At 54.0% G+C, this 27,342-nt stretch overlaps 2 protein-coding genes across 2 annotated transcripts in view; both read right to left on the reverse strand.

The window, feature by feature from the left end:
- Positions 1-27,342, reverse strand: part of LOC149329729 (TNF receptor-associated factor 3-like) — a 116,052-nt gene that overhangs the window by 54,347 nt on the left and 34,363 nt on the right. The window lies entirely within an intron of this gene.
- LOC149329731 (TNF receptor-associated factor 3-like) lies at positions 1,596-13,500 on the reverse strand. Its single transcript, XM_089561205.1, has 3 exons — positions 13,171-13,500; positions 10,055-10,106; positions 1,596-2,941 (listed from the first exon to the last, which is right to left on the reverse strand). The coding sequence occupies exons 1-3, from the start codon at positions 13,464-13,466 to the stop codon at positions 1,871-1,873; spliced, it is 1,419 nt and encodes a 472-aa protein (XP_089417331.1). The 5' UTR covers positions 13,467-13,500; the 3' UTR covers positions 1,596-1,870.

Below are 27,342 nucleotides of genomic sequence, written 5' to 3' on the forward strand. Positions count from 1 at the left end.
GTAATATTTTTGAACGTATATAGCTCTCCGAAGGTGACGAAGGCGATGAAGTTTTGCTGAAGCTTCATCGCCTGCGAGCATTAGGCCTGAGGACATAATCATCATCATCATCGTCATCAGATGATACGCTTGGAAGCGGGAGAAGAAAGTGGGCACGAAGCTGTTCTTGTATCAGCGATAGACAGAGGTAAAAAATAAGCCACAAAACCGCCGTGCATAGGAACACTTTCTGAGTTTCCAGGAATTAATTAAGGGCAAATTGGTCTGATCTGGTATATGGTGTTTAACGTCCCAAAGCGACTGAGGCTATGAGAGACGCCGTAGTGAAGGGCTCCGGAAATTTCGACCACCTGGGGTTCTTTAACGTGCACTGACATCGCACAGTACACGGGCCTCTGGAATTTCTCCTCCAAAGAAATTCTAGCCGCCGCGGCCGGGATCGAACCCACGTCTTTTGGGTCAGCAGCCGAGCACCATAACCGCTGAGCCACCGCGGCGGCTAAGGGCAAATTAACCTCAAATAGTTCGTTCAACCACGAATGATCTGTGCATGGTTTCAAAAGGATGAAGGTAAGAGCTTCGACCACGGCGGGTCGCTCCACGGATAGCAAGACAACGTACCCTTCTAAATCGAGGAAAAAAACAGAATGGCAGTAGTTCACGGTCGAACATCGTCATGAATTGCGAAATAGTGTGCAGTGAAAGGAATTATACGCGACACGAAGCCAAAGTCGATGCTGCAAGCAGAGACGGCAGCATACTCATCCAGGTAAGCATGAATGATTGGGCATGCGTAATTACCGATGGGGCGCGATGCATATTTTCGGGCCGTGGGCCATAGCGCCACATAGGTGTTAGGTTAGGAAAAGCTACTGCGAGGAAGCCTACCTTCCAGTACTCGTCTAAAGAAGGCCGTTTTGGGAACAGAACAACGCTGGCGTATTTATAAGCATGCGGAGCGAAATGCCAGACGAAACAGCGTATATAACAGGTGAAATGAGCCTTGCTGTATTTTTGGCACAGATGCTCTGACCCTGACTGAGAAACACTAATGAAAAAGAAACACGTTCTTTTTCTAATTTTTAATATGTCGTGGCTTCGAAGTTTTTCTATTTAAGGCGTCAAAAGTGTCGCTGCTTGTATTACATAAGTAGATAGCAGTTAACAAGATTATGACAAAGTAGCAACCATTGTCTTCGCGCCCAAAAAGGTTCATGGGGGAGTTTAACGTCCCAAAGCGACTCACTCTATGAGAGACGCCGTAGTGAGGGCTCCGGACATTTAGACTTCCTGGGGTTCCTTAACGTGCACTGACATCGCACAGTACACGGACCTCTAGAATTTCGCTTCCATCGAAATTCGACCGCTGCGGTCGGGATAGAATAGAACTCGGGTCTGTCGGGTCAGCAGCCGAGCGCCATAATCACTGAGCCACCGCGGCGGCTCGCGCATAGAAACATTCTATTTCGTAAATAAATGGCAAATGAGGCCAGGGCTTTTTTTTTTGTAGAAAATGGATATAATCAGAAAAGGGCGCAATATGCGGTTACTATCGTTTTACGAAAATGTTTCGAGAAATACCGAGCATTCGCAGCCAGAGAGAAAATAACATTGTTTATTTAGTTATTTATACATTTCACGGTGGGACACATATCTGAGAGTCAGAAATAAAATAAAATTAGAAGCTATTTTTGTGGAGTGTTTCTAATCAGAGCGGTTAGGAAAGGAGCTTTCACACCAGTGTTTACAGAGGAATTTCTTACTAACGTGAAGTTAATCCATAAAAAACTGAAGAAAGAAATGGAGCGTACAAGGGCGTTCAGAGACACAAAGTTGTAACGGGTGGCCCATGTCCGCGCTCAAGCTTGGTTCAAGCCAGCAGTTCCAACTTTATCCGAAGCTGGTCATTATCTACGTACCCGTCACGGATGAGATCTTGGAGTGCACGGCCACTCGAAATGGAACGAGACTCGTTGCTTGATGCTGTAGGCTTTTGACTATGAAGGTAAAACGGGTCAACATTCAGCCCAATGTCTTCCCTTCCTCTCGGATGAATTACGCACATCCTGACCCTATGCTTGAAAGGCCAATCGACTTCGTCGTCCATGTCGCCCTTGTGCAGGGTGTACTTGAATCCCAGATATACAGATGCCCCCTCAAAATAGAACCAGACTCCGGGAGACACGCAGTAGCCGCGAAGGTACACCTTCTCGCTGTCATCGTGAGCCCAGATTGTCTGCATCGCCTTGTCTTGAAGCGATTTCACTCCTTTTACAAGGAACTCGCAGTGCGCTTCTTGTAGTGCACTAACTCGATTTGCATTGGGAACGGGTTGCAACGCTTTTTGAACACTCTCTTTCAATTCAGCCTTGATTTCTTCAATGCTAGCTGCAATCTGTGACATTAAGTCGTCTCGAGTTGCGCTCAATTTATCGTTGAGTTTTTTTTCTATGCTTATTATAGTTTTCAAACAAGTGCTAACTGCATCGCTACATGTCGCAAAAAATTGTTTCAGTTCAGCGTAGAACGACGTTATTTCGTCGTGATTCAGTCCTTTTAAAGACGCTAGTTCTTGACGTAGTGTCTCCTTTAGTGTGTTTATGCCTTGAGAGATATCGCTTAATCTGTCCCCATGTGTGCTGATATCGACAGCCATTGGCCTCAGATACGCTGCGATTTCACCCGCCTGCCCTTCAAAGGCTCCTCTGAGAGCAGTCAACGATGGGGCCTCCTCCGCGTGAGCCGGTGGAACTTCGCTTTCGGATGCCACGAATGTGCAAGAGGCCGACCGGAGATGCGCGCACACGTCTCTGCAAAGGACGGTGGCCGAGCACTTGGGACAACGGACGGAGTGGTGTTCGCATTCCAGCTGGAAGTGCCGGACGATCCCTGAAGCAGCCGTCGCATACTGGCAGCCCCTAGCTTCATTCCAGCACTTCACCTGCAATGATACAAAATAATTCACTTGGAGATATGATCAAGCTGGGTATAGCGAATAAGAAACGGGTTTCGATATTATGCGCCCTTTTTCGGGCCTGAAAAATGAAACGGTAAACGCGACAAATATTTTTAAAAAGAATCAAGTTTTCTATTTTTGCTGTATACGGAACATGTATCGTTAACATAGCTAACTATGTTCTATCAATTTCATAAATAATTATATTGAAGTCTGAAGAACAGATACAATTATTTCCCTAACCAGCTGTTGAACATGTGCAAAAGGATAGAGGTCTCATATTCTGAACTAATACACCATGTTCGAGGCAGGTGTGCAACTTATCAGCGAGCGGCCTTGAGTGGTGGAAGACCACACTCTTTTGTTCGTTGAAAAAATTGTCAGACTCTGAAGCAGCGTATGATCTGGCGTCAACTGCAAGTTTTTTTTTTTCTGTTTTGCACGAACGATATTGATGCCAACCTATACATAGTGAGAAGACAAATCGTTTGACGCCACCTCGAATGTCCTACGTGAAGTAGTTTGGTCGTAAGGAACGTCTGAAGATCCAAGAAGTTATGGCTGTGAAGACCAATGGGCGTCGGTATGAATCGCTTTAATGTGCTAAGCACTGATACGATTATTAATTGTATGCTCCATAACACGCTGAATCGTTTGACACCGGTGCAATCATTCTACGCCAATTCGGTGGTTCACAAACCTTGTACCAATGGTACCACTCAGTGGTCCAATTTGGCTCTTTGCACACTTGGGTATTAACAGGAAAATGAAAGTATAGTAGTATATGTGCTATACGTTATGGGGGTTATTCTTGTGATAACGCTCAAAGGGCTAGAAGCAGTTGTCGCTCTCTAGCACCAGCGTGCCAGCCCTAGCAGTCAGAGCTGTGACCGCCAACCCGCGGTGCGGTGAGTCGCAACCACGGCGGGTTCGGGCCAGAGGGGACAAACACGAGTATGCTACTCGGAGGAGCGTTTATTGCTCTCGAGCAATACAATGCAGCAGCAACAATACAACCGCCGTTACGAGGGCGAGTGTTCCGCTCGCGTACGGGGGTGAAAAGCACAAATGAAAGAACGCACGAAAAAATGTGGGGGAAGAAGGTTCCGCTCACCTCGCGTGGTTCCTCGCTCACGGCCCGCGGCGGTCAAGGCGCACGCGGTGGCCGGGCGGTAAGGGCAGCGGTCTCCGTGGCAGATCTCTGATCCGTGCATGTGCACGGCTCCCGCCAGAAGACAAGCGAGCCTCGGAAGAAACGCGCCTTCTCCGGGGCTGTGGAGAGGAGGTCTCTCCGTTGTGAAAGGGGAAAGTCTCCCCGGCGACGTCGCGGCGGGGAGCGAAAGGAAGTGGGGGTGGCGTGAGTGCCCTCCCTCGCAAAACCTCCCGAACGGCGTGCGCATAGCATCGCGAGATAATTACGCGCGGCCGTTACCATGGGGTAGGGGAATCATGTGTGTCCCCACAAAGTGCACTTGAATGTGGCACTTGGACGCATCTTATAAGGATCGCTCGTTGCTATGCAACCGGTTGGATCACATGGTATGGTACCACTCCGGTACCTGGTGATGCACCACCTGGTAAGTGGTGGATACCAGCAATTGGTACGTATTATGGCGGCCATTTTGGTCACGTGATATGCAAATTTTGGTTATGCAAACACTAACCCCTGCGGCCGCCATATTTAGACAGTGATGTTATGTTGCATACTCACACGACCTTGAGTAACGCGAGCAGTATATCTGACGCTCTCAAAAACAAAGGCCTGCCCCCGATAACGTTGGCGACGCTCCGGCACTGTATATTAGGGTGAAGCGAGGAGGTGCACGACCGCTTCATAGCGGCGGCGTGGAGCACGCGCGGTAGAACCGCACGCGTACTTTCAATCTACGATGGGCTTTTTCAGTGCATGAACAAGATACGCGGCTTTGTACACAGTGGGAAGGAAGAGACGGGCAGATGTCGGCTTCGCTCGACTTAAACCCAAAGCTTTCTGCCCAGTGCTTATTTACGTGATCACCAAGGAAGCACTGAACGCAGCCAGCTGTGCGCGATAAGAAAGGAACGCATATGCCTACCTGAATGCGATGCAGTATGATAAACGAATACAAAGTCCAGTAACTGCCATTTTCTCTCCATGGAAAGCAAAATCGGTAAAGAGAGGATGTTTCTCTGAATGTTCGTTGTAGTGTTTCTTGCCCGATTTTAAACTGTATATAAAGGAAGATTTATGTGAAGTTCCCTGAACTTTCTGATGCGCCATTCAGTCTCCAGGACAGATTTTACGGCGCGAGGTAGCTGCTTCAAGATGTGCACCTGTCCCCGGTCGAAAGGTTACCAAATTCGTGGAACCGCGGAGGCAGGACGGAGGCTCGGTGGCTGCTCTATTGTTACCGGCGGCCCCGCCGCTAGAGCGCTGGTTCCGTCTCCATCTTCCCTTTCTACCACATATCTTTTCAGCGCGCAGCTTTGTGCAATGTTCATTGTTTGAATGCCTGCAGTCGTCATTTCGGTGGCCAGTGGACTTTTTATTTTGTTATCTTTCTCGTTTCCCTGCGCGTGAGTCAGGTGTACGGTGGCTCCTCGGTACTCGAAGCGGCGCCAATGGGTCGCTTGAGCTTTTGGTACCCAGAAGAGGCGCCTGGTTTAGGCTGGAGTTGTCAGTGGGCGCTTGACCCCTCAAGAACACCTTTCTTCTTTTTTTTTTTTTCATAAAGAACCTGCCGCGCGTCCCGCATGCACGTGTGCGGAAAAGAAAACGTAGAGGAAGGCAGAGGTTCGGAATGCAGTGAGTTCAGTGCTGTTTGCATGTGTGCTCGGAACCCCTCCTTTCCCAAGTATTTGGTTAGCCGATATCCTTTCCCCAGTCTTTGATTACCTGACGGAAACTTTATTTTCATTTCCCTAACCATCGATTGGCGCGAAGTGTCGCCTGATTTATTATTGGCTGCTGTCCCCGGCAAGGGCGGAGACAGAGGGCTTAAATCTGAGCGCTCTGGGTTAAGCGGGGGCTGATTTCTTGCAATCAACCGTTCAGTCGTGCTGTAAATGGTTTTCTCCTAGCTCGTTTCTTCTTGTTTATTTATGTGTGAGAAGTTGAACTATTTGTTAACTATTTGTCAACTCCTTTTCCTGCCGTCCAGTAATGTGAATGTTTGAGAGTCCGAACGACAAATCCATCAAGAAACCCGATTTCATCATCAACAAGTATTTTCTCACGTCGCCACGAGAAGGGTAAACGATTTAGATTCGACAGATTAAGAAATTACGCTCTTATTAGCATCTACCAGGTCAACGTTAAAAGCCCGGCCTAAACCAAAGCCAAAATTTTGTGCTTCAGTACTTATAGAAAAGCTCTCAGTTTACGACGGAAATTTAAACTGCCTCCTTGTTTTGCTTAGGCGTTCACCAATGTACACCGCATAGCATCTCCAGTTTTTGGAAGCACTGAATAATGAGGAGAAATATGGCATTGAAGAGGAAGAATCTCTCGCAGAGCGGTTCGAAACGGTCCAGCAGTGAGCAAAAATGCTTACGAGTTACAATTTTGAAGCTTGTGACGGCCTCATTATTACGCTGTTACGTAACATAACGCGAGACAAACGACATACGCAACGATACGAATATTTTACAGGGCTCTTTCTTTGCAGCACAGTTTTGTACTGTCCTCCGATATATGTGATATGTGTACACATGCGAGAAATACTCTCCGCGGCAAAGAGAAACAGGCAAAGGAAACAATATAAAAAAAGCCCAAGCATCTACTCCTTTCACATGCTCGCGGCAGAGTTTCGTGAGACGTACCCGCCGTCTGCTATCCCAGTGTTGCCATACTGTAGTGTTGCCAGACTTGCGCGACTCCCAGTGATGCCAGGCTATAAGGTTGCCAGATTGTGAACTAAAACCCAGTGTGGCCCGGTGTGGCCAGACTATTTGTTCCCTCTCCCTTTTACATTCTCCTCCGCCTACAGCTACGCTGTCGCGCCGGAACCGCCCAGCTCGTTAGAGCAGCCTTACCCGGAGTGGCCGCCGCCTGTTCGCAAAGCGAAAGAGCACGTCCGCGGCGGTTACGAAATTATTTTTTTAGTGACTTGTCGAGCAGACGGGTACGCCGCTGCGTGGCCCCAGTGAGCGTATTAAGACGAGAGAAACGCGTGATTTTGTTGAAATAAGCGTGCTATGCTCAAATTCACTTGTCGAGCAGACCGGTACGACAGACGAAATCTGCCGCTGCGTGGCCCCAGTGAGCGTATTAAGACTAGAGAAACGCGTGATTTTGGTGAAATAAGCGTGCTATGCTCAAATTCACTTGTCGAGCAGACGGGTACGACAGACGAAATCTGCCGCTGCGTGGCCCCAGTGAGCGTATTAAGACGAGAGAAACGCGTGATTTTGTTGAAATAAGCGTGCTATGCTCAAATTCACTTGTCGAGCAGACGGGTACGACAGACGAAATCTGCCGATGCGTGGCCCCAGTGAGCGTATTAAGACGAGAGAAACGCGTGATTTTGGTGAAATAAGCGTGCTATGCTCAAATTCACTTGTCGAGCAGACGGGTACGACAGACGAAATCTGCCGCTGCGTGGCCCCAGTGAGCGTATTAAGACGAGAGAAACGCGTGATTTTGTTGAAATAAGCGTGCTATGCTCAAATTCACTTGTCGAGCAGACGGGTACGACAGACGAAATCTGCCGATGCGTGGCCCCAGTGAGCGTATTAAGACGAGAGAAACGCGTGATTTTGGTGAAATAAGCGTGCTATGCTCAAATTCACTTGTCGAGCAGACGGGTACGACAGACGAAATCTGCCGCTGCGTGGCCCCAGTGAGCGTATTAAGACGAGAGAAACGCGTGATTTTGTTGAAATAAGCGTGCTATGCTCAAATTCACTTGTCGAGCAGACGGGTACGTTAGACGAAATCTGCCGATGCGTGGCCCCAGTGAGCGTATTAAGACGAGAGAAACGCGTGATTTTGGTGAAATAAGCGTGCTATGCTCAAATTCACTTGTCGAGCAGACGGGTACGACAGACGAAATCTGCCGCTGCGTGGCCCCAGTGAGCGTATTAAGACGAGAGAAACGCGTGATTTTGTTGAAATAAGCGTGCTATGCTCAAATTCACTTGTCGAGCAGACGGGTACGACAGACGAAATCTGCCGATGCGTGGCCCCAGTGAGCGTATTAAGACGAGAGAAACGCGTGATTTTGGTGAAATAAGCCTGCTATGCTCAAATTCACTTGTCGAGCAGACGGGTACGACAGACGAAATCTGCCGCTGCGTGGCCCCAGTGAGCGTATTAAGACGAGAGAAACGCGTGATTTTGTTGAAATAAGCGTGCTATGCTCAAATTCACTTGTCGAGCAGACGGGTACGACAGACGAAATCTGCCGATGCGTGGCCCCAGTGATCGTATTAAGACGAGAGAAACGCGTGATTTTGTTGAAATAAGCGTGCTATGCTCAAATTCACTTGTCGAGCAGACGGGTACACCAGACGAAATCTGCCGATGCGTGGCCCCAGTGATCGTATTTAGACGAGAGAAACGCGTGATTTTGTTGAAATCAACTTCTCTGTTTTTCCGCATCTTTCCTTTCTAATAGCAATAACACTAGATTCTCTGAACAAAATAATATGCTTCTACCAAAAGTGAACACAAATTATGGAAAACAAACTGCTTTTTTCTCCGCCATCAAAACCTGGAATTCATTACCACTAGCAATCAAATCCGCACGTTCGCAGTCCGCTTTCTACACTTTACTAAAAAAACATCTCTCATCAACCCATTCAGCTTCATGCCATGCTTAAGTTTGCCTTAATCTTATTTTCTGTTCCCCACTCTGACAGCAAACGGTCATATTGTTACTCATCTGGAACCTCTTTTTTTTTCCTCCGGCTATGTTTTATATCTGCATTTATTCAATGCCCATTGCTATCCGATGTCTTTTTGTGTTCTTTCTCTTGCTCTTATGCTTTGCTGTTTTATGCCATTTTTGTTAAATTATGCCCGCTAACTATTGTATAACTTATTCATTGGCGCAAATTACACTAATAGGTTTTAACTTAATTGTATACTTTTGTTCCATCTCCCCTGCCAAACTTGTGCACTTTTCTTATGTATTCCTGATGGGAGGTTCCCCAGACAGTTTTCACTTTGGGACCTCCTACTGTACTAACTTTTTTATGAAACTTACAACTCATTTGTATTTCGTTTTAATAAACCTTTAAAATCTGCGCGAAAAAAAAAAAAAAACCGTTCAAGAGGCGACATGTGGAGTCATGGCACATCCGGTTCACAAAGGCGGCGACGAATAGGACTCCAGGAACGCTTCCCTCGTCGTGCGTTAGTGCACTGCGCCACGGGCTAACAAAGGCAGAGCGAAGGCAGCACCCCGCTGCTGCTGGCACACTGTAGTCACCCCTGAAGAAGGGACCAAGTTGGTCCCGAAACGGTTGGCAAAAAAGTAAAAATATTGGTTGGCGTCAGTTTCCTCTCAACTATCTCAAAAACCCATCAAGACGGACTTCGGTCGACGATGTTTTCATTCCTACAATTACTGTTCTGAATGCGGCTTTCAACGCAGCACGAGCTGCAGAGCATTCTTAACTGCCAGAAGAAAAAAATATCTAGCCACTACGAAGTGACTGGGCAATAATAGGATGCGCGCACATGAAGTAATTATTTCTGCAAGGCTGCTTCTGACGACGCCCGAATTTCGCACTTTTTTCGAAGCTCACCAAGCACAGCCTACAATTTCGTTGTTATCAGTTATTCAGTTCAACACTGCCTACCCCAATTAAAAGTGTCAATGTTGCGTGAATCTGAGCACGCGTCGTTGGTACCTGTAAGCTAGACGCCTACGGCGCCAGTAGGTTCCCTCCCCCTCTCGACGGTAACTACCGTGTCCATCGGAAGTCTAGAGGGGTTAGGAATGGTGACAGCGCGTCGCGCGCTTCGGACGCTCTCCAAGGCCGCGGGAAACGGGGACCAAGGGGCCGACGACCGTTTCCTATTAAAAAGAGATTAGCTCTCAAGTGGGTGGGGGTCAGTAAGGTCGGCGACTTCTGAAAACCCGGACTGTCTAGCTAAGCAGCGGACATTACTGGCGCCTCTAGAGTCGGGTTCTGGCGAGCACTGGCCGCCGCCCACTTGTACCTACAGTGCCACTCCAGCAGTATTGATTGAAATTGCGCGAGAGCAGATTTAATAAAGCTCCGCCCAATTATCGACGGTATTAAAACCAGCTGCAAACAAAGAAGAGGAGCGCGCCGAGTCCCAATCTCGGCCGCTTTTCTACAGCCCTTTTTCAAACCGCCTTTTTTCAAACCGCCTGTTTTTTAACCGCCTTTTTCTCCTGTTGCCTTTATTTTTGTTTCCGTCTTCAAGAAACTAGTTTTGCTTCTCAAGAAGTTTGGAGTTGCTGCCCCAACCGGCAACGTGTCGCCGGACGAGTGGACGAAGGCGCGAAGCAGTGGCGGTCCGAAGGGCGGAGGGGGCGCTCGCCCCCCCCCCCCCCCTTCCCCAAAAGCCTTTGCATATCTTCCCGAACGTACGTTTTCGGCCTCTCACAGGGCGAGATGTGATTTTTGACGTAAATCAGCAAACCTTTTTCGTCTGTGATGTGTCCAGTAGTCCCCTACCTTGTACGTTCAACGTGTTAGCGGCAGTTTTATTCCACACAATTCTAAAATTCGTAGTTATTGTCGAGGCATCGGGGCCCTGCCATGCCCCGCTGTTGTCTTGCCTTGGCGCCGGCGCGGCGACGACGGCGGTGCCATTCACATGCGGTTGCGGTGGCCAGCAACCTCGTCGGGGCGACGTGGAGCCACTCATTCATGTCTTTATCCCACCGTGGGCGAGCAGGCGGGCTTGACTTCCCGCTTGCTCTTCGCTAGGTAGTGCACGCGTGGCATGCACGCTCCTTAGGTGCTACCTCGGACTCTACGAGGCCGGGCGCCCCACCCCGGCCGCTCGTGCAGTGTGCCACGCGCGCGATTAGTTAGAGACAGGACGCTACGTACAATTTGTCGTTTTCTGTAAACGATTGTGCACAGTGGCCGCTCGCGCGCTCTTGCTTTCGGACAGAGCCCGGACATTTGCGCGCGAGCGGCGCGAACTTGATTACTTTTTCTATTTTATAAATAGCATACAAAGCTCTTCCCTGTCCTTCTCCTCGCTATATTTTCCCTTTCACCTACGCCGGCTGCAGCTCGCGTGCTTACGATACTAGATGGCAATTGACGCGGCCGGCAACATTCTTTTCCTTCGCCTTTTTTTATTTTTTCTTTAAAATAAACCGCTACCACCTATCCCACCATGAGACGCAGCGACGCCAGCGTGGGGATCGTCCCTTCGGTTGGCTTCACAAGACGTACCGCCCAGCCGCCTTGTCGGAGGTGACCAAGGGCGGAACAAAGCTCCTTCCCCGAACTGAGTAATGAGGGCCGCCAATCGCACTCGTGAAATGCCCGGACAGGTGCATTGACCTTGCTAGACCCACCGTGGCGGGATGTCTCATCCGACGACCTGTTTCTCCCTGGCATCGAAATGAATATTTCTCAAGTAGCCGTTAACATTCAAGGCAAGAGTTATGGTATAACATTTATATCGTTCATCATTTAATTTTCAAAAAAAAAAAAAGCGCAAAAGTTGTACAAATAAAATGTAGATAAAAAAAATGTGTCTATTTTTTTTTTTATACGGAAGTTCGTCCGCCCCCCCTAAAACCAATTTCTGGGACCGCCACTGGCGCGAGGTGCCCTTCGAACTGCTAACCACATGCATAGACGAGCCGGCCATTCCGACGACGATCCAGAGGAGAAACTTAACTGGCGCCGTGAACAGGAGGATCAGAGTTTCAAGTTAACTGGTGCCGTGACCAGGATGAGTATGACCAGTGCTTCAAGTTAACACGCTTATTTCACCAAAATCACGCGTTTCTCTCGTCTTAATACGCTCACTGGGGCCACGCATCGGCAGATTTCGTCTGGTGTACCCGTCTGCTCGACAAGTGAATTTGAGCTTAGCACGCTTATTTCAACAAAATCACGCGTTTCTCTCGTCTAACTACGATCACTGGGGCCACGCATCGGCAGATTTCGTCTGGTGTACCCGTCTGCTCGACAAGTGAATTTGAGCTTAGCACGCTTATTTCAACAAAATCACGCGTTTCTCTCGTCTTAATACGCTCACTGGGGCCACGCATCGGCAGATTTCGTCTGTCGTACCCGTCTGCTCGACAAGTGAATTTGAGCATGGCACGCTTATTTCAACAAAATCACGCGTTTCTCTCGTCTAAATACGCTCACTGGGGCCACGCATCGGCAGATTTCGTCTGCCGTACCCGTCTGCTCGACAAGTGAATTTGAGCTTAGCACGCTTATTTCAACAAAATCACGCGTTTCTCTCGTCTAAATACGATCACTGGGGCCACGCATCGGCAGATTTCGTCTGGTGTACTCGTCTGCTCGACAAGTGATTTTGAGCTTAGCACGCTTATTTCAACAAAATCACGCGTTTCTCTCGTCTAAATACGATCACTGGGGCCACGCATCGGCAGATTTCGTCTGGTGTACCCGTCTGCTCGACAAGTGAATTTGAGCTTAGCACGCTTATTTCACCAAAATCACGCGTTTCTCTCGTCTTAATACGCTCACTGGGGCCACGCATCGGCAGATTTCGTCTGTCGTACCCGTCTGCTCGACAAGTGAATTTGAGCATAGCACGCTTATTTCAACAAAATCACGCGTTTCTCTCGTCTAAATACGATCACTGGGGCCACGCATCGGCAGATTTCGTCTGGTGTACCCGTCTGCTCGACAAGTGAATTTGAGCTTAGCACGCTTATTTCAACAAAATCACGCGTTTCTCTCGTCTAAATACGATCACTGGGGCCACGCATCGGCAGATTTCGTCTGTCGTACCCGTCTGCTCGACAAGTAACTAAAAAAGCAATTTCGTAACCGCCGCGGACGTGCTCTTTCGCTTGGCGAACAGGCGGCGGCCACTCCGGGCAAGGCTGCTCTTACGAGCGGGGCTATTCCGGCGCGACAGCGTAGTTGTAGGCGGAGGAGAATGTAAAAGGGATAGGGAACAAATAGTCTAGCCACACTGGGTTTTAGTTCACAATCTGGCAACCTTATAGCCTGGCAACACTGGGAGGTGCGCAAGTCTGGCAACACTACAGTATGGCAACACTGGGATAGCAGACGGCGGGTACGTCTCGCGAAACTGTCTTCTCAGCAGATCGTCAGCGGAGAAGTCCATGAGGGTGACGTCATCCTCCTCGTAGGCGTTGCCGTCCAGAGGACACTCGCTCGAGTCGTCCTTGCCGCATAGTGTGTAGCAACAGTCGCACAGCGCATGCATGCAGGGTAGCAACGCGGTCCTCTTTCGCACCAGACCGCAGGCGCTGCAGACTCGGTTGGCTGGTATAGGCTTGAGGAAGGTCAGGGGCTTCCAGTCAAGCTCCGGGGAGAACCCAACCAGCGTGTACTGCAGGCTTGAAGGAAGCATTGCTAGCACTGTACTACGTGTCTGCTGCGCCGGTCACTCGGGCAACTGCTTTTTCCTCCCCCTAAAAACGCGGCCTAATCTTGCTCCCGACGGTCATCAAGGCCACAGTCGCGTCTGCATGAGCTGACTCTCGTCCACGTGTAAAGACAGACAGGAGCGCTGACTGCAACCGGCTGGCTCGATTTTTGCCACGAGAATGCCCAGCTTGCGTGCGGCCAAAGAAAATTCTTGCTGACGCTGGTCCGGCACTCAGCTTTGCGCTGTACTCTCCCCCTTCCTCTCGCCTTCGCTCCTTTTAGGGGCTTCGTGCACGCTTTCTCCTCACCCTATCCTCCTTGCAGAAATAGCTAGGGTGCCTCAATGCCCCCCCCCTCCGCTGCTCCGTGAAGGGTGGTGGCTTTCTTCGAAAAGGACAATGTAGCCTTCGCGGGGTCGACCGACAAGTCCGACATGTTTGAACCCACGACCGTGGTGAGGAGGAACGGCCGCTGCGCAGGTGTTTCTCCCTTTTTCACAAACTTCCCGGCCAACACGTCACCGCTCGCGGCGTAAACAGATCTGGTTTGAAAACAGCATGAATCCACGGGCGTCCGGAATGGAGGGCAAGGGAGGGGGCGTCTTCCCCCCAACTATACACTAGCAGAAAACAACTACAAAGCTTGATTAGTACGCTAAGGTGGTAGCAACTTTTCGCATTCTGCTTATTAAAATTAGTTCTTTGGTTTAGGTTTGGTTTATTGGGGTTTATCGTGCCAAATCAGCTCAGGCTATGAGGGACGCCGTAGTGAACGGCTTCGGAAATTGCGACCACCTGGGGTTCTTTAACGTGCACTGACATCGCATAGTACACGCGCCTCTAGAATTTGGCCCTCGTTGAAATTCAGCCGCCGCGGCCGGGATCGAACCCGCGTCTTTCGGGACAGCAGCCGAGCGCCGTAACCACTGAGCCACCGCGGCGGGGCAAGATTGTTCCCTGATAAAATCCAATGTATATGTAGTAGTAGTAGTACTGGTGGTTTTATTTTTCATTGAATATGGAAGGAAAAATCATTTTTGCTAGCTTCTGCATCTGCTATCGCTGCTGAAGCACCTGAGCTGGGGCAGCGGAAATAAAGGATAGCAGGCAGCGTGTACAAGTGAAAGGAAAGAGGTGAGGGGATAGTAGAAAAGACAGGAGGAGGTGTGAGATCGCGCCTCATACACGACCTCACCGGCTCTGCCAGAACTCTGTGCAAGGATGCTTACATGCTCCTGACTCTGGTACTGAGACAAACATCGTGTATGCTCTGTCACGAGTGTTTTTGTGCTGGATCGGCAAGTTGTATTTTTGTGACGCGCGAGCCGTCTTTCAGCATGTCAGTTTCTTTCTATATGCGGATCGCATATTGTATTTGTAGACAGCCGCGATCTTTTGTTGATCTTCTCTAAACGAGCGGACTCCCAAGCTCGTCTATCCTCTCAGGGGGGACGTGTAAGATCGCTCCTCGTTGACGACCTCGCCGGCTCTCCCCTTTGTACTTCCCGCGTGGCTCGCGCAGTGAAGCGAGCAACACATGCTGAAGCAATTACCGGCATGGGGAGGACGCCCTTCTGGAACGCAGACGTGACGCCTCGGGCAGAGGGCGCGCGTGCAGCATGGCCTTGCCTGTCCCGAAAAGGGTGGTCTCCTTCCCACCGCGACTGATCAAAGGGCTGATCCGCTGAGTGATACCGTTGTAGCCATGCGGGGAGGTAAACAAAGGTCATCCGGTCGGACGCAGCATGCGAGTGTGGCGGCCCTGAGCTCTCCGAGGCGCTTAGGCACGTGCATGCACTTGGAGACGAAAAGTACATTCTTGGGGGAAGGCGAGGGTGTTGCGTGGAGAGCGTTTTACGAATGTTTTGTTGATTTGTTTGTTTTATTTATTCGAGCACTGGTTTCGAGGCTATGCCCAACGCACAGAGCTGTGGCTCCTGCGCAGTTAAGTAGCGATTGGTTGTTCAAAGACTACGGCGGGTAAAAAGAAATGACCGCCCCAGCGCCTTTGTTCATGTAAGTAATAAAAACGGAAGAGAAAGCCAGGAATGGCAGTCCCAACCATGCTCCGTGCTTAGCACGTACAGAAAGAACTTCTAGGCTTAACCGAGACCGCCGGTCGATGAGTAAGATTTTCTGAAGTATGTGTGTGTGAGATAAGTGCATTCTATGTTGCAGTACTTGAAACTTCTGTGTGACTTCAGGCTTCTGCAACTGAGTTTGCCTTGCATATACCCTGTAAATGTAATTTCTCCTTCGTACCTTCTGCTTCTGTACTCGTGTGCTTCAAACACCACCGAACTACTCACGTTTTGAGGAGGCTGAACTCCCCCGAAGAAACGTAAACGAACCTGAAGAACCCTTAACCCTCCAGGCAACTGAATCGCGGGAAAAAGATGTTTAACTATAGGCTGCCAATGGCATGCCATTGTGTTGAAAACGCTTTTGGAATTTTGTTTGCCGGTGGCGTTGTTTCCTGGGAACCGATGTGGAGTTGCTAATGGACATGGTGAGCGCGGCGGTGGGCCTGCATAATTTGCTGCTCTCTGGCAGTGCCTGTTGCCCTAATGATTATGGTGGCCGGGTCGCGTGTTCGCCAACTGCAGCCGGTACAGCCCGCGATGACCGCGCCGCCCACCGGCAGGTAGCAGCCACATTAAGGCTGGTTATAAATATTCATTCATAACGACGGCTTGACCTCGCCGCTATGGCGCCGTGGATTAGAGGCACGTGTTGCGTATGGAAGGTCGGCCGTTCGACTCCGCTCTCTGTACTGTAGTTCTATTTTTTTTTATTTCATTTTTTTTCAACTTTTTCCCTTTTAGGTCGCAAATCGTGATGCATAGTGGCATATAACGCCGTTTAAGCGGATTTATTATCCCTTTTAGGTAAGCCGTTGTGACAATCTTCAGTCACCGTGATCAATTCACCGTGGTTTCAAGCCTTGTGGCTGTACAGGCTGCTCCCGAAGTGAAGCGCGGCACCTGCAGCGGTTCGCACAAAGAATTCGCGCCAAAGGTGGTCGCGGTGCGAATGCAGTTGGCGAATACGCGGCCGGCCGGGTCAGTGGTGACAGAATCCAAGCAGGTGGCTGGAGGCAGACCATAGCGCACATAAACCATCAGAGTACTGGAAATGGCAGCTGCACAGCTTCAGGTGCCATGAGAATTCGAGACGCCATTGCAGAGTATACTTCATGTCCCCAATGGACTCCTTGCCATTGCAGCTGAGGGTAGTCACGCGATACTAATGCACAACATGAAGTTGTGTCCTCTCCGTCTGTAAAATGCGTTCATTTTAGTTGTGTTCCCTACCATAACCATAATTTCCCTCTCTCTGCCGGCACATAGAACGAACTTCCCAGACAAGGTAACAGGTAAAATACAAAGGTTTAATTACATGAAGAAAGTAAGACAAGAAGGTAAAGTAGGGAGACAAGGTTACAAGATTGAAGAAAAAGCCTCTTTCCATGCCGAACAGCGGCTTAAATAGCGTGTCCTGTCCCCAGGTCCCTAGTTGGGGAAATTGGTTAATCAAAAATGTGTCCAATCACTGTGAACTGGGTCACGTGTCCATTCGTAGTGGTCCGCCCACAAGGACGTCCCCCAGTTCACCCTCGCCACTTCTTCGAAGATGCTGTCCGGCCGATCCCTCGCGGCAACGATGACAAGCCGTTGAGTTCGGCCATTCGTCAGCCGAAACACGAGTCTGACGCCTGCACTTCACAGCGAGCCGCGGGGACGGAGGGCCGGCGTCGCACTTGCGCCGAAAGGTTCCAGGAAGACCGGAAGCCGTTACCGAAGCGCGAGCACGCCAGCACCCGCGCTGGCCACAAACAACACAGAACAGCCGCCGACACACCATGCCGTTGCGTTTCGTTTGGGTTCGGCACCGCTAATGGGAGTTGAGCCGTTCCCGTGCAGCGGATGTCCCCCCATAAACCACCAGGGGGTCCCCTTGTTGACGCCGCTCCCTGCTTTCGGGGTGCCGGGGCCGCCACGCCGACGCCTCTCCGAAGTCCTGTCTATTGACAGTTTCCAGATGTCTGGAGATTCTTTGTAGACCGGCGTTACGCGTCTTTAACACATACGGCACCAAGGGGCCGTCCCGATGCTTCGGCGCTTTAGCGGAAGGAGTCGAGCGTAACACCTCCGCACCAACTGTGTTGCATGGTTTTCCTAGCGTGCAACACAACACACCAGAATAGCTCGACAAGCCCGAGCCCCGGCGGCCGGGAGTTCCCGATGGCCTCCCGCGCCGCGTGCAAAGTCAAAGCCTTCTCCCACTTATCCCCCATACCGCAAAAGCAGAGAGAGAGAGACAGAGAGAGAAAAAAAAAACTTGACCCCTCGCCCGTACACACAGAGATCCCGCTGGAGATTAGCCGGCACCCACAAGCCTTGACATGGCGTCGGCGTTGGCATTTTGGATCCCTTTTTTGTGAATGACACCGACGAATTCGGACGAGTCGGACGTGTTTTTTGACGCTCCTTCGACTTCGGCCTGGCCTAGCTACGTCGTTCAGCACTCGGGTTGGGCCCGCATCGCCTGCACGTACGGCCCGCAGGCAACGGACCTGGACCTGGGATAAGCACCTCACGTGGCCCCCGGCCATGGAGCCCCACCAGGAGGCCCGCGGCCGCGGAATGCGCAAGCCTAGGACTGTGCCAGACGGACCTCGTTCACAGAGCGCACGCCGCGACCGGTCTCTCGAATCATCTCCGCTGCTAGAGAGGTGGATAGAGTGCGTGCAGCGCGCAACACAGCGCTCTGCCCTGACTCCGGAGACGGCGAAGGCAACGTTACGCACCTTGGCCCTTCCGCCACGTGCTGCTGCGATGGCGGCGCGCGCGGACGAACACGGGGAAGCCGCCATTGCCAGCCCGGTCCAGCAGCCACCACACGGCGACGGCCAAATTCCGGCAGCGGTGGTAGCAGCCGTAGAAGAGCCAGAGGGGGACGACGCCATGGATCAAAGCACCCATCGCAAGCGGCGCCTTTCCACCCAGTCTGAGGAGGGGAACAAAGGCAGCGGGGGCAAGGAATCTGCTGCCAAGCGCGAAGCACTGCAGCTCACTGCACCTGTCTCACCTCCCCCTCCGCGTCCAGAGGGAGCGATCACAGGACAAAGAGCCAGGGAGGTGACAGCGGACAACAGCGTGTCTGCCAGTACTAGCTGCTTTCCCCCTGCTCTCGCCGGAACGCAAGCCCCCACCCTGAGGGACCAGCGGCCGGTGACGACATCGGCTGACGCGGCGCGGCAGAAGCCAGCAAACCCGGCACGTGACCAAGAGGCCACAGCTGCGGCTCTCAGACGGAGCGCGGCGCACGCTGCCAGCGTGCCTGACAGCAACGAGTGCCACGCCCCCCCGGCATCCTCATGCTCCCTGGAGGCCGCCGGCCTGATCCCCTGGCGCCAGGCTTCAACCCGAGCACAGCGAAGGCGTAAGGCTGCCCTGCAGAGAGCTGCTGCTGCTGTGGCGGTCCATGAGAAGCTCCACTGGACAGTCCTGTTCCGGCCAGCGGAACGCGGCGTGGCCATAAGCAGGGAACAGGGCTGGGAGATTGCTGAGGAGCTGGGCCCGCGCCCAGGCGTGCTGGCGGTTCGCGTTAATACGCGGAGGAATGTGGTGGCGGTGGACACCGGCTGCGCAGCTACCTTCGGCTCGCTTCTGGCCACGACTGTCATCCGTGGCCTGGCTGTGTGCGCCAGGGAGCCAGCTCCTCGCAACCAGTCCAGTGGGCTCGTGTTCGGCGTGGACGCGCGCCGCTCAGCGGACCAGCTGCTTGCCGCCGTGGAATCGGCGGTGGCAGTGACGTCGGCGTCGCTGTCGGGAAGCACGCTGCTTCTCCGATTTGCGGCGCCGATCCCGCCACCGTATGTGTTCATTTACAGGCGGCGCCTCGCTGTCCGGCCCTGCCGCCCGCGCCCACTGCAGTGTTCCCGCTGTTCCAGCCTGGGCCATGCCACCGAGGCCTGCAGAGCTGCTGCCCGCTGTGCCCGCTGCGGTGGACCACACGAAACTGGGGCGTGCACCAGCGGAAAATCGCGCTGCTCAAACTGCGGCGGCCGACACCCTGCCACGGACCCTTCATGCCCCCACTGGCAACGAGAGAGGCATGTCGCCACGATTTTGGCTTCGTCAGAGGTGCCTCTCTCACGACGGGCCGTGCGCGCGGTTGTACGTGAAGAAACGGCGCCGCAGGCTGCACAGCAGCAACCAAGCAAGCGCAGCTATGCGCAGGTTGTGGGCCACAGCAAGCAGCAGCAGCAGCCTTCTCAGCAGCTCCGGCCTCAGAAGCAGCGGTGGCAGCATCCCAAGCAGCCGGCCGGTTCCCGCACCGCACCAGTGAGGCCCGCACCCACTACCTCCGGTGGTTCCCCTCTGGACGCACGCGATGCCTTAATCGAGCGCCTGCAGGCCGCGCTGCGAGCACTAAGCGTGCTCCTGCCAGAGGGCTCCGAGGGTCGCCGCATCTGTGAGGAAGCGACAGGCCCTCCTGCACTAAACAGCCAACAACATGGCTAGTCGCCGGGCAGCACCCCGCATTCCCACAGTCCTGCAATGGAACGTCCGCTCCCTTGCAGCGCGATACGCTGAGCTCCGCTCACGCATAACATCCGAACAACCAGAGGTGATCGCGCTGCAGGAAACTTACGTCCGGCTGCGGGATGGGGAGCCCCAAAGGCGGCTGCCCGGCTACATCGGCTACCATTCACCAACGAAGTGTGAGGAGGGGTCATGTGCATCAATCCCTTGCGGCGACCCAGCCCATCGACCCGGAAAATCGCGGGCCTCCATCTATGTGCGGCGCGACGTCCAGCACGCGCTCGTCGGCACGGCGGCGGCGACGAGTGACGTTCAGGAGTGCGTGGCAGTGACAGTGCGCGTCGGGGGTGTTGACACATCAGTGGCCAGTGTTTATGTGCGCCCAGCTGTGGCGTGGAACGCGCTGTGTTTTCGTGCTGTGTCGTCGTGTTGTGCCCCGCGCCAGCTCATAGTTGGTGACTTCAATGCCCATCATTGTGCGTGGGGCAGTGCGCGCAACGACCGGCGCGGCGACGACCTGCATGACACAGCAACGCAGCTGGGACTCACTCCCCTCAACACTGGCCAGCCCACCTTCCGACGGCGTGGATCGTCAGGCTCCTGCATCGACGTTGCGTTCGCGTCCAGCGGCATCGAGGCGACCTGGCGTCGTGCACCATCCCTCTGGGGCTCGGATCACTTCTCCATCACCATAGAGCCCACTGCTAAAGAGGCGCGCCCCATGCGTACGTACGCTATCGTGAATTGGGGCCGCTTCCGCCAAGAGGTGGACGCCGCCGCTGCGTCCGGCGCCGATTACTTCACCAGTCTTGTCCGGAGCGCCCTCGCAGCCACGCGTCGCGCAGAGGTGCGGGCAGGTCAGCCAACACCCGACAATAAGCTGCTCGATCTGCGCGACAAAAGGGACAAGGCGGAGCGCAGGGCGCGACGGACGGACAAGCCAGAAGACTGGACGGTCTACAATCGGCTAGACGCAGCGGCAAGACGTCACTCCAACAAGCTATATCGACGGCAGTGGGCTTCTCTCTGCAACACGATGGAGAAGGATCGCAGCTCGCGACGGCTCTTCACCACACTGCGGCGCATCACTACACCTCAGGCGAACCCTCAGCCACTGGCCGCTCTCGCCATCTCGAGCGGCCAAACAAACCAACAGCTGGCTGAGCAGTTCGCTGACCGATTCGCGCCACAGGGCCCCGCGAGCCGTGCAGTGACGACATCGGGCCCCAGTTTCGACGCCAGTGCCTCTTCCCCCGCCCCGGATGACGGCCCGTGCAACGCGCTCTTCACTGCGGCGGAACTGAACGACGCGCTGCGCCACTGCACCCGCCGCTCAGCGCCCGGGCCGGACGGGGTTACCTACCAGATGCTGCGCAACCTGGACGCGGAGCAACGTCAAGTCCTCCTGCGGCAGCTCAACCTGGTGTGGGAACGCGGGGTGCTACCTGAGGAGTGGCGCACAGCGGTCGTCTGCCCGATACCGAAGCCAGGCCGCCCACCCACGGAGCTCAGCGGATACCGTCCAGTGGCGCTGACGTCGGCGGCGTGCAAGCTGATGGAGCATATGGCGCTCCAACGCCTGCATGCGCGGGCCGCGGAGGCGGACTTGTTCGACGAGCGTCAGACAGGGTTTCGCGGGATGCGCTGCGCGGCAGATTCAATCGCGGACGTTGTCTCCGCACTCGAGCACGCCGTGGCGGCGCGGCAGGTAGCACTGCTCTTGCTGCTCGACGTCTCGAGTGCGTTTGACAACGTCCACCGTGCGGTAATTCTCGCGAGGCTGGAAGAGGCGGGCGTGGCCGGTCGTCTGTTGCGTTATGTGCAGGGGTTCCTTAACGCTCGCACTATTCGCGTGCGCGTGGGAGCGGCTCTCTCTCAGCCCCGCCCGGTGGATCTAGGCGTGCCGCAGGGGTCGGTGTTGTCCCCGTTCCTGTTCAATGTGGCGATGTCGGCGGTGCCGGGCTGTCTGCCCACAGGCAACCGGCACCGCGTGTACATCTCCATATACGCGGACGACATCGCTCTGTGGTGCTTGGGACCTCCGGGCGAGGCTTCCCGCGTGAGAGACTGCCTCCAGGGTTCCCTTGACGCTATCGGCGACCGGTTGCGGGGCCTCGGTCTGGCGCTTTGCGCGCAGAAGTCTGCAGCCATGGCCTGCGGAGCTCGCAGATGCGCCCGCCTGGCGCCGCTGACGTTGGCTGGGACGCCGCTGCCGTGGAAGAGCTCCGTGCGGTACCTCGGCCTGGATATCGACCAGCGCCTCTCCTTTCGCCCCGCGGCGACCAGGGCCTGCCAGCAGATGAAGAGGACTACAGCCGCCGTGCACAAGCTCACCGCCCGGGGCCAGGGGATTTCTCAGCAGGCTGCGCTGCGCCTCTACAACGCCGCAGCCTTAGGGGCGATACTCTACGCGCTGCCCCTCGTCACGGTGCGCAAACCATCATGGAAGGCACTGGAGGTGCAGCATCGCAAAGCGCTGCGGACCTGCCTCGGCCTACCCGGCAACTCGCAATGCGAGGCCACACTGGCCGAGGCGGGCGCGTGGCCGCTGCAGCTACAGGCCACGCAGCGCTCGCTGCACCACATCGACCGCCTTCACCGCGCTCCGGACGGCGGGGAACTCCTGCAGCGCCTTCGTCAATACCCGCGCTCAAGAATGGGCGCGGCACTGCAGGAATATGACCAGCTGACGCGCGCCACGCCCCCCTACGGCCTCTGCTCCCCCTGGCCCCTCACGACGGAGGTACAGCGAGAGATCGTCGGCATCGCGGGAAAACGCAGCACACCACTATGTGCGGTGCAGCAGCTAGCCGGAGCCGTCATCTACGAGCAACTGCGCGACCATCTGCTTGTGTTCACTGACGGCTCCGTGGTGAGCGAAAACTGCTCGCTCGCTGCAGCGGCCACCATCCCCGCCCTGCAGCTGCACCGCCAGCAAAGAGTGGTTTACCTGGGCTCTTCGACCACGGCGGAGCTACTGGGTCTTCGCCTGGGCTTGGACCTGGTGCTCACCCTTACTCCGCCGCCACCCAGGTGTGCTCTGCTGTGTGATTCCCGTGCCGCCCTCAGCCGCCTGCAGACTCCCGGCCGTGGCACCCCGTTGCTGTGCGCGTTACGCGAGCGCATTGAGCGCCTCGCGGAGCGCAGATGCAGTATTCGCGTGCAGTGGGTGCCCGGTCACTGCGGCATCCGCGGCAACGAGCAAGCCGACGAGCTCGCCACCGCCGCACATCAGCTTCCTCCCAGCGACGAACCGCTCGCCCTGGAAGACGTGCGTGCGGTGATCCACGACCACCTCCGTCAGCAACACCCGGACCCTCGCATCGCGCGAGGAGAGCGCATTTCTCTCGTCGGCGCGCGCTCACTGTCGCGCCTCCAGCGGGCGATGATCATCCGAGTGCGCGTCGGCTGCGTGTGGCCCGGGGTAAGACGGGTGCGCCACGGACTTTCGTCGAGCGACGCGTGCGCTGACTGCGGCGCAGTGGAAACATTGGAGCACATGCTCCTTCGCTGTACCGCTTCTGCAGTGCCGCGTCGCGAGATGCTCGCGGCCTACAGGGCGCTGGGAATCATCCCGGACAGTCTCGAAGCGCTCCTGTGGCCGCGCGGCAGTGCGCGCACCCGCGACAGAACAATGGTGAGCCTCTGTGTGTTCATCGAGCAGGCAGGCTTGACTTCCCGCTTGCTCTTCGCCAGGTAGTGCACGCGTGACAGGAACGCTCCGTTGGTGCTACCTCGGACGGTATACGCGGCCGGGCGCCCCACCCCGGCCGCTAGTGCAGTGTGTCGCGCGCGCGATTAGTCCGTGACAGGACGCTATATGTGCGCGCGGCTATGTACATTGTGTTTACATCTTTTGTGATTGTGCGCAGTGGTCGCTCGCGCGCACTTATTTTCGGACAATGTTTGGACATTAGCGCGCGAGCGGCGCGAACTTGATTACTTGTGTATTTTGTAAATAGTGTACAAAGCTCTCCCCTGTCCTTTCTTGCTGTCGCTCCCGTCTATACTTCTCCTCACTATCCTCTCCCTTTCCCTTTCATTTCCGCCGGCTGCAGCTCGGGTGCTTAAGATATTAGATAGCAATTGCCGCGGCCGGCAACACTCTTTTGCTTCACTTTTTATTTATTTATTTATTTATCTTTTTTTTTTAAATAAACCACTACCACCCACCACCCTTTTTTGTGTTCTATTGTGAGGTTGTACTTTTGCAGAGCCAACGACCATCGAGTGAGCTTAGCACTATGTGGACTGCAAAGGGTGAGGTAGCGAAGAGGGTTATGGTCGGTGATCACTCGCACCTTAGTGCCAAACACCCACTCCTCGAGTTTCTCTAGTGCCCAAATGATGGCATAAGCCTCCTTTTCAATGGTGGCCCAACGGGCCTGGGCCGGACTCAGTTTCCTGCTCAGGAAGGCTACGGGGCACTCCCTACCTTCCTCGTCGAGTTGCGCTAGACACGCGCCGACGGCGAAGTCGGACGCGTCTGTGGCGAGGACATATCCTCGCGTGCGATCTGGTGCGCGTAGCGCTGTCGCAGACTTTAGCCTAGCCTTGACCTCGTCGAATGCCCTTTGGGCCTAGCTTTGCAAGGAGCTCCTGAGTCAACTTAGGTGTGAAATTTGTGCCCTGATCGCAGCAGATCGTCTCTGGGACACCTAGTTGCGCAAATATCTGTTGTAACCCGTCGCAAGTAGCCCCCGCAGTCAAGGCCTTCAAACATATTACTTTTGGCCACCTTGAATGGACGTCCACTACACATAAAGCATAACGGTGTCCTCTAGCGGAAGGCGGCTCGAGCGGGCCTACAGAGTCCGTGTTTACCACTTGGAATGCGACGCCCGGTCTAGCTAAAGGTGAGATCGGCACGCGGTCCTGTGTTCGCATAGGGGCTCTTATCTGACAATCATGGCACGTGCGGCAGTGCTGCTTCACATCGCGGGCTACCCCTGGCCAGTAGAATGACGCCTTAATGCGCTGTAGAGTTTTCCGCTCGCCAAGGTGTCCTGCCCATGCGGAATCATGGGCCATTTCTAGGACTTCCTTGCGGCGTTCTGATGGCAGAACGAGCTGGCAGCACTCGTGCCCGGCGACGTGCTCTCGGTGATAAAGCAGCTCGTCACGCACGAGCATGCCGTGCGTGCCCTCCTTCGCCTGTGCCCATGCTTCTCTCAGCGTTTCGTCCATCCGTTGCGCCTCGCGGAATTTCTGCCGCGTCGTTTGCGCTGCCTCTTGCGAGGTGCTCTCGACGGTCACTTCGCATGCGCGCACTACTTCCTGGCTCTCGTTCTCGCACGATTCCTGCCCTGGGTCTAAGTTCTCATCTTCGCCTTCAAGCTCGCAGATAGGTGGTACTGCCACTCTGTCCTCCAAGAGCTGCTCGTAATCATTAGGGGTTATCAGCGCGTCTATGCCCTTTGCCAACTTGTCGGTGATTGCGCACAGTATGCCCTTCTCCGAGGGGTAAAATGAGATACCTGGAGCGCCCTCCGTAGTCGACATCGGCACGTATGCTAGCTCGGCAACTACTTGCTCCCCAAACGCGCCTGTCAGTTTGATAGTCGACCCTGCGCTGTCGTACCTTGGGCATAGTGATTTGCGAATGACGGTCAAGTCCGCCCCAGAGTCTATTCGCGCGTCGAAAGTTTGACCTGCACTCTTTAGCGTAACCGTGCTGGCCCCGCCGACTTCTGTTACTCGCACTGGCGCGTCCCCCGCCTCAAGTGGCGCGGCTACCCGAGCAACGACCTCTCTGTTCTCACTACGATTTTTCTTTGTCGCCTCCCTCACTGATAATGCGCCCTGCGGGCATTCCTTTGCTACGTGCCCGTAGCTGTAGCAACTAAAACATTGTTTCCTGCGCCGCGAATGGGGGCTAGCGTTTTCTGAAGGCCGCGCTGTCGGTGTCCCTTCAGCTTTCTGTTTTTCGTTCGCACTTGATGTCCTTCCCGCTGTTACTCTGCACCTGACACTCTCCTCGAATGCCTGTGCTATCGTAGCAACATCTTCGGGCTTAAGGAATCCTCGCTTATGGCTTTGATTTAGCACAATGTGTGCTCTTGCGTCTGCGCTGAGACAATCCTTCAGACGGTCTGAGACTACCAGCTGTTTAATTTTCTCCAACGAGTTTGCTTCACTGCTTTCGACATAGTACCCCCAATAATTCTCTAATCTGACCGCGAATTGCTCCCACGACTCTTCCGGTCTCCTGCTGGATGATTGGAACAGGCGTTTGTACTCCGCAGCTGATAATCTGAGTCCCTGCAAAATTTTGCTTTTTAGAATGGCGTACTCTCGCCTTTCATCTGAAGACAGACGTGTAAGGAGTCCCCGTGCCCTCTCACTGAGTCGCGGCAACACAAGTCCGGCCCACCACTCCGTTGGTACATCGTAGGATTCCAAGGTTGCCTCGATGTCTTCAAACCAACCCGGCACTAGTGCTTCTTGAGTAGGCATTGTCGCGAGTACCCCCTTCAACAGGCTAGCAAATTTTAGTTTCCGGTCCTCCTCCGACCGCGTATCCGCACCTGAGCAGCTGCTCCCCTCGACGGACGCGACTCCACTTTGCGATTGCAAACGTACTGTTTCTAGGACCCTTTCAGCAATTTTTAATTGTAACTCCAGCAGCATTTCTTGCTGCTCCGACGCCGTCTGTGGCGAGGCGTTACTACGGCCTTCTACCATTTCGCTTGTTAGCGCCGGCACCTCTCCCCCTTCCCCATCTACACCCGGGTTCTCCATTACTGTTTCTTTAGCGATGTCACTCCTCAAAACCCAAGGCTTTGACATTACACGCAAACACAAGAAACCAAACGGGTACTCGCCTAGCTACCGAAGCGTCGCTGTCGGTGCCCCGGCTGGGTCAGATGAGCCTGGAGGTCTGGTGGGTCTCCTTGGTAGCTCGGTCGCTCCCTCCGCCACTCTCGTCGTCGTTGTCGCTTGTCCCCGGTGAAGTTCTTCCGCTCAGCCTAAGCAGATCCTGTCGACTGCGCCAGTTGTGTTCCCTACCATAACCATAATTTCCCTCTCTCTGCCGGCACATAGAACGAACTTTCCAGACAAGGTAACAGGTAAAATACAAAGGTTTAATTACATGAAGAAAGTAAGACAAGAAGGTAAAGTAGGGAGACAAGGTTACAAGATTGAAGAAAAAGCCTCTTTCCATGCCGAACAGCGGCTTAAATAGCGTGTCCTGTCCCCAGGTCCCTAGTTGGGGAAATTGGTTAATCAAAAATGTGTCCAATCACTGTGAACTGGGTCACGTGTCCATTCGTAGTGGTCCGCCCACAAGGACGTCCCCCAGTTCACC

The sequence above is a fragment of the Amblyomma mixtum genome, chromosome 9, assembly GCF_055824585.1.
Source record: "Amblyomma mixtum isolate Tamu chromosome 9, ASM5582458v1, whole genome shotgun sequence".
NCBI classification, from domain to species: Eukaryota; Metazoa; Arthropoda; class Arachnida; order Ixodida; family Ixodidae; genus Amblyomma; species Amblyomma mixtum.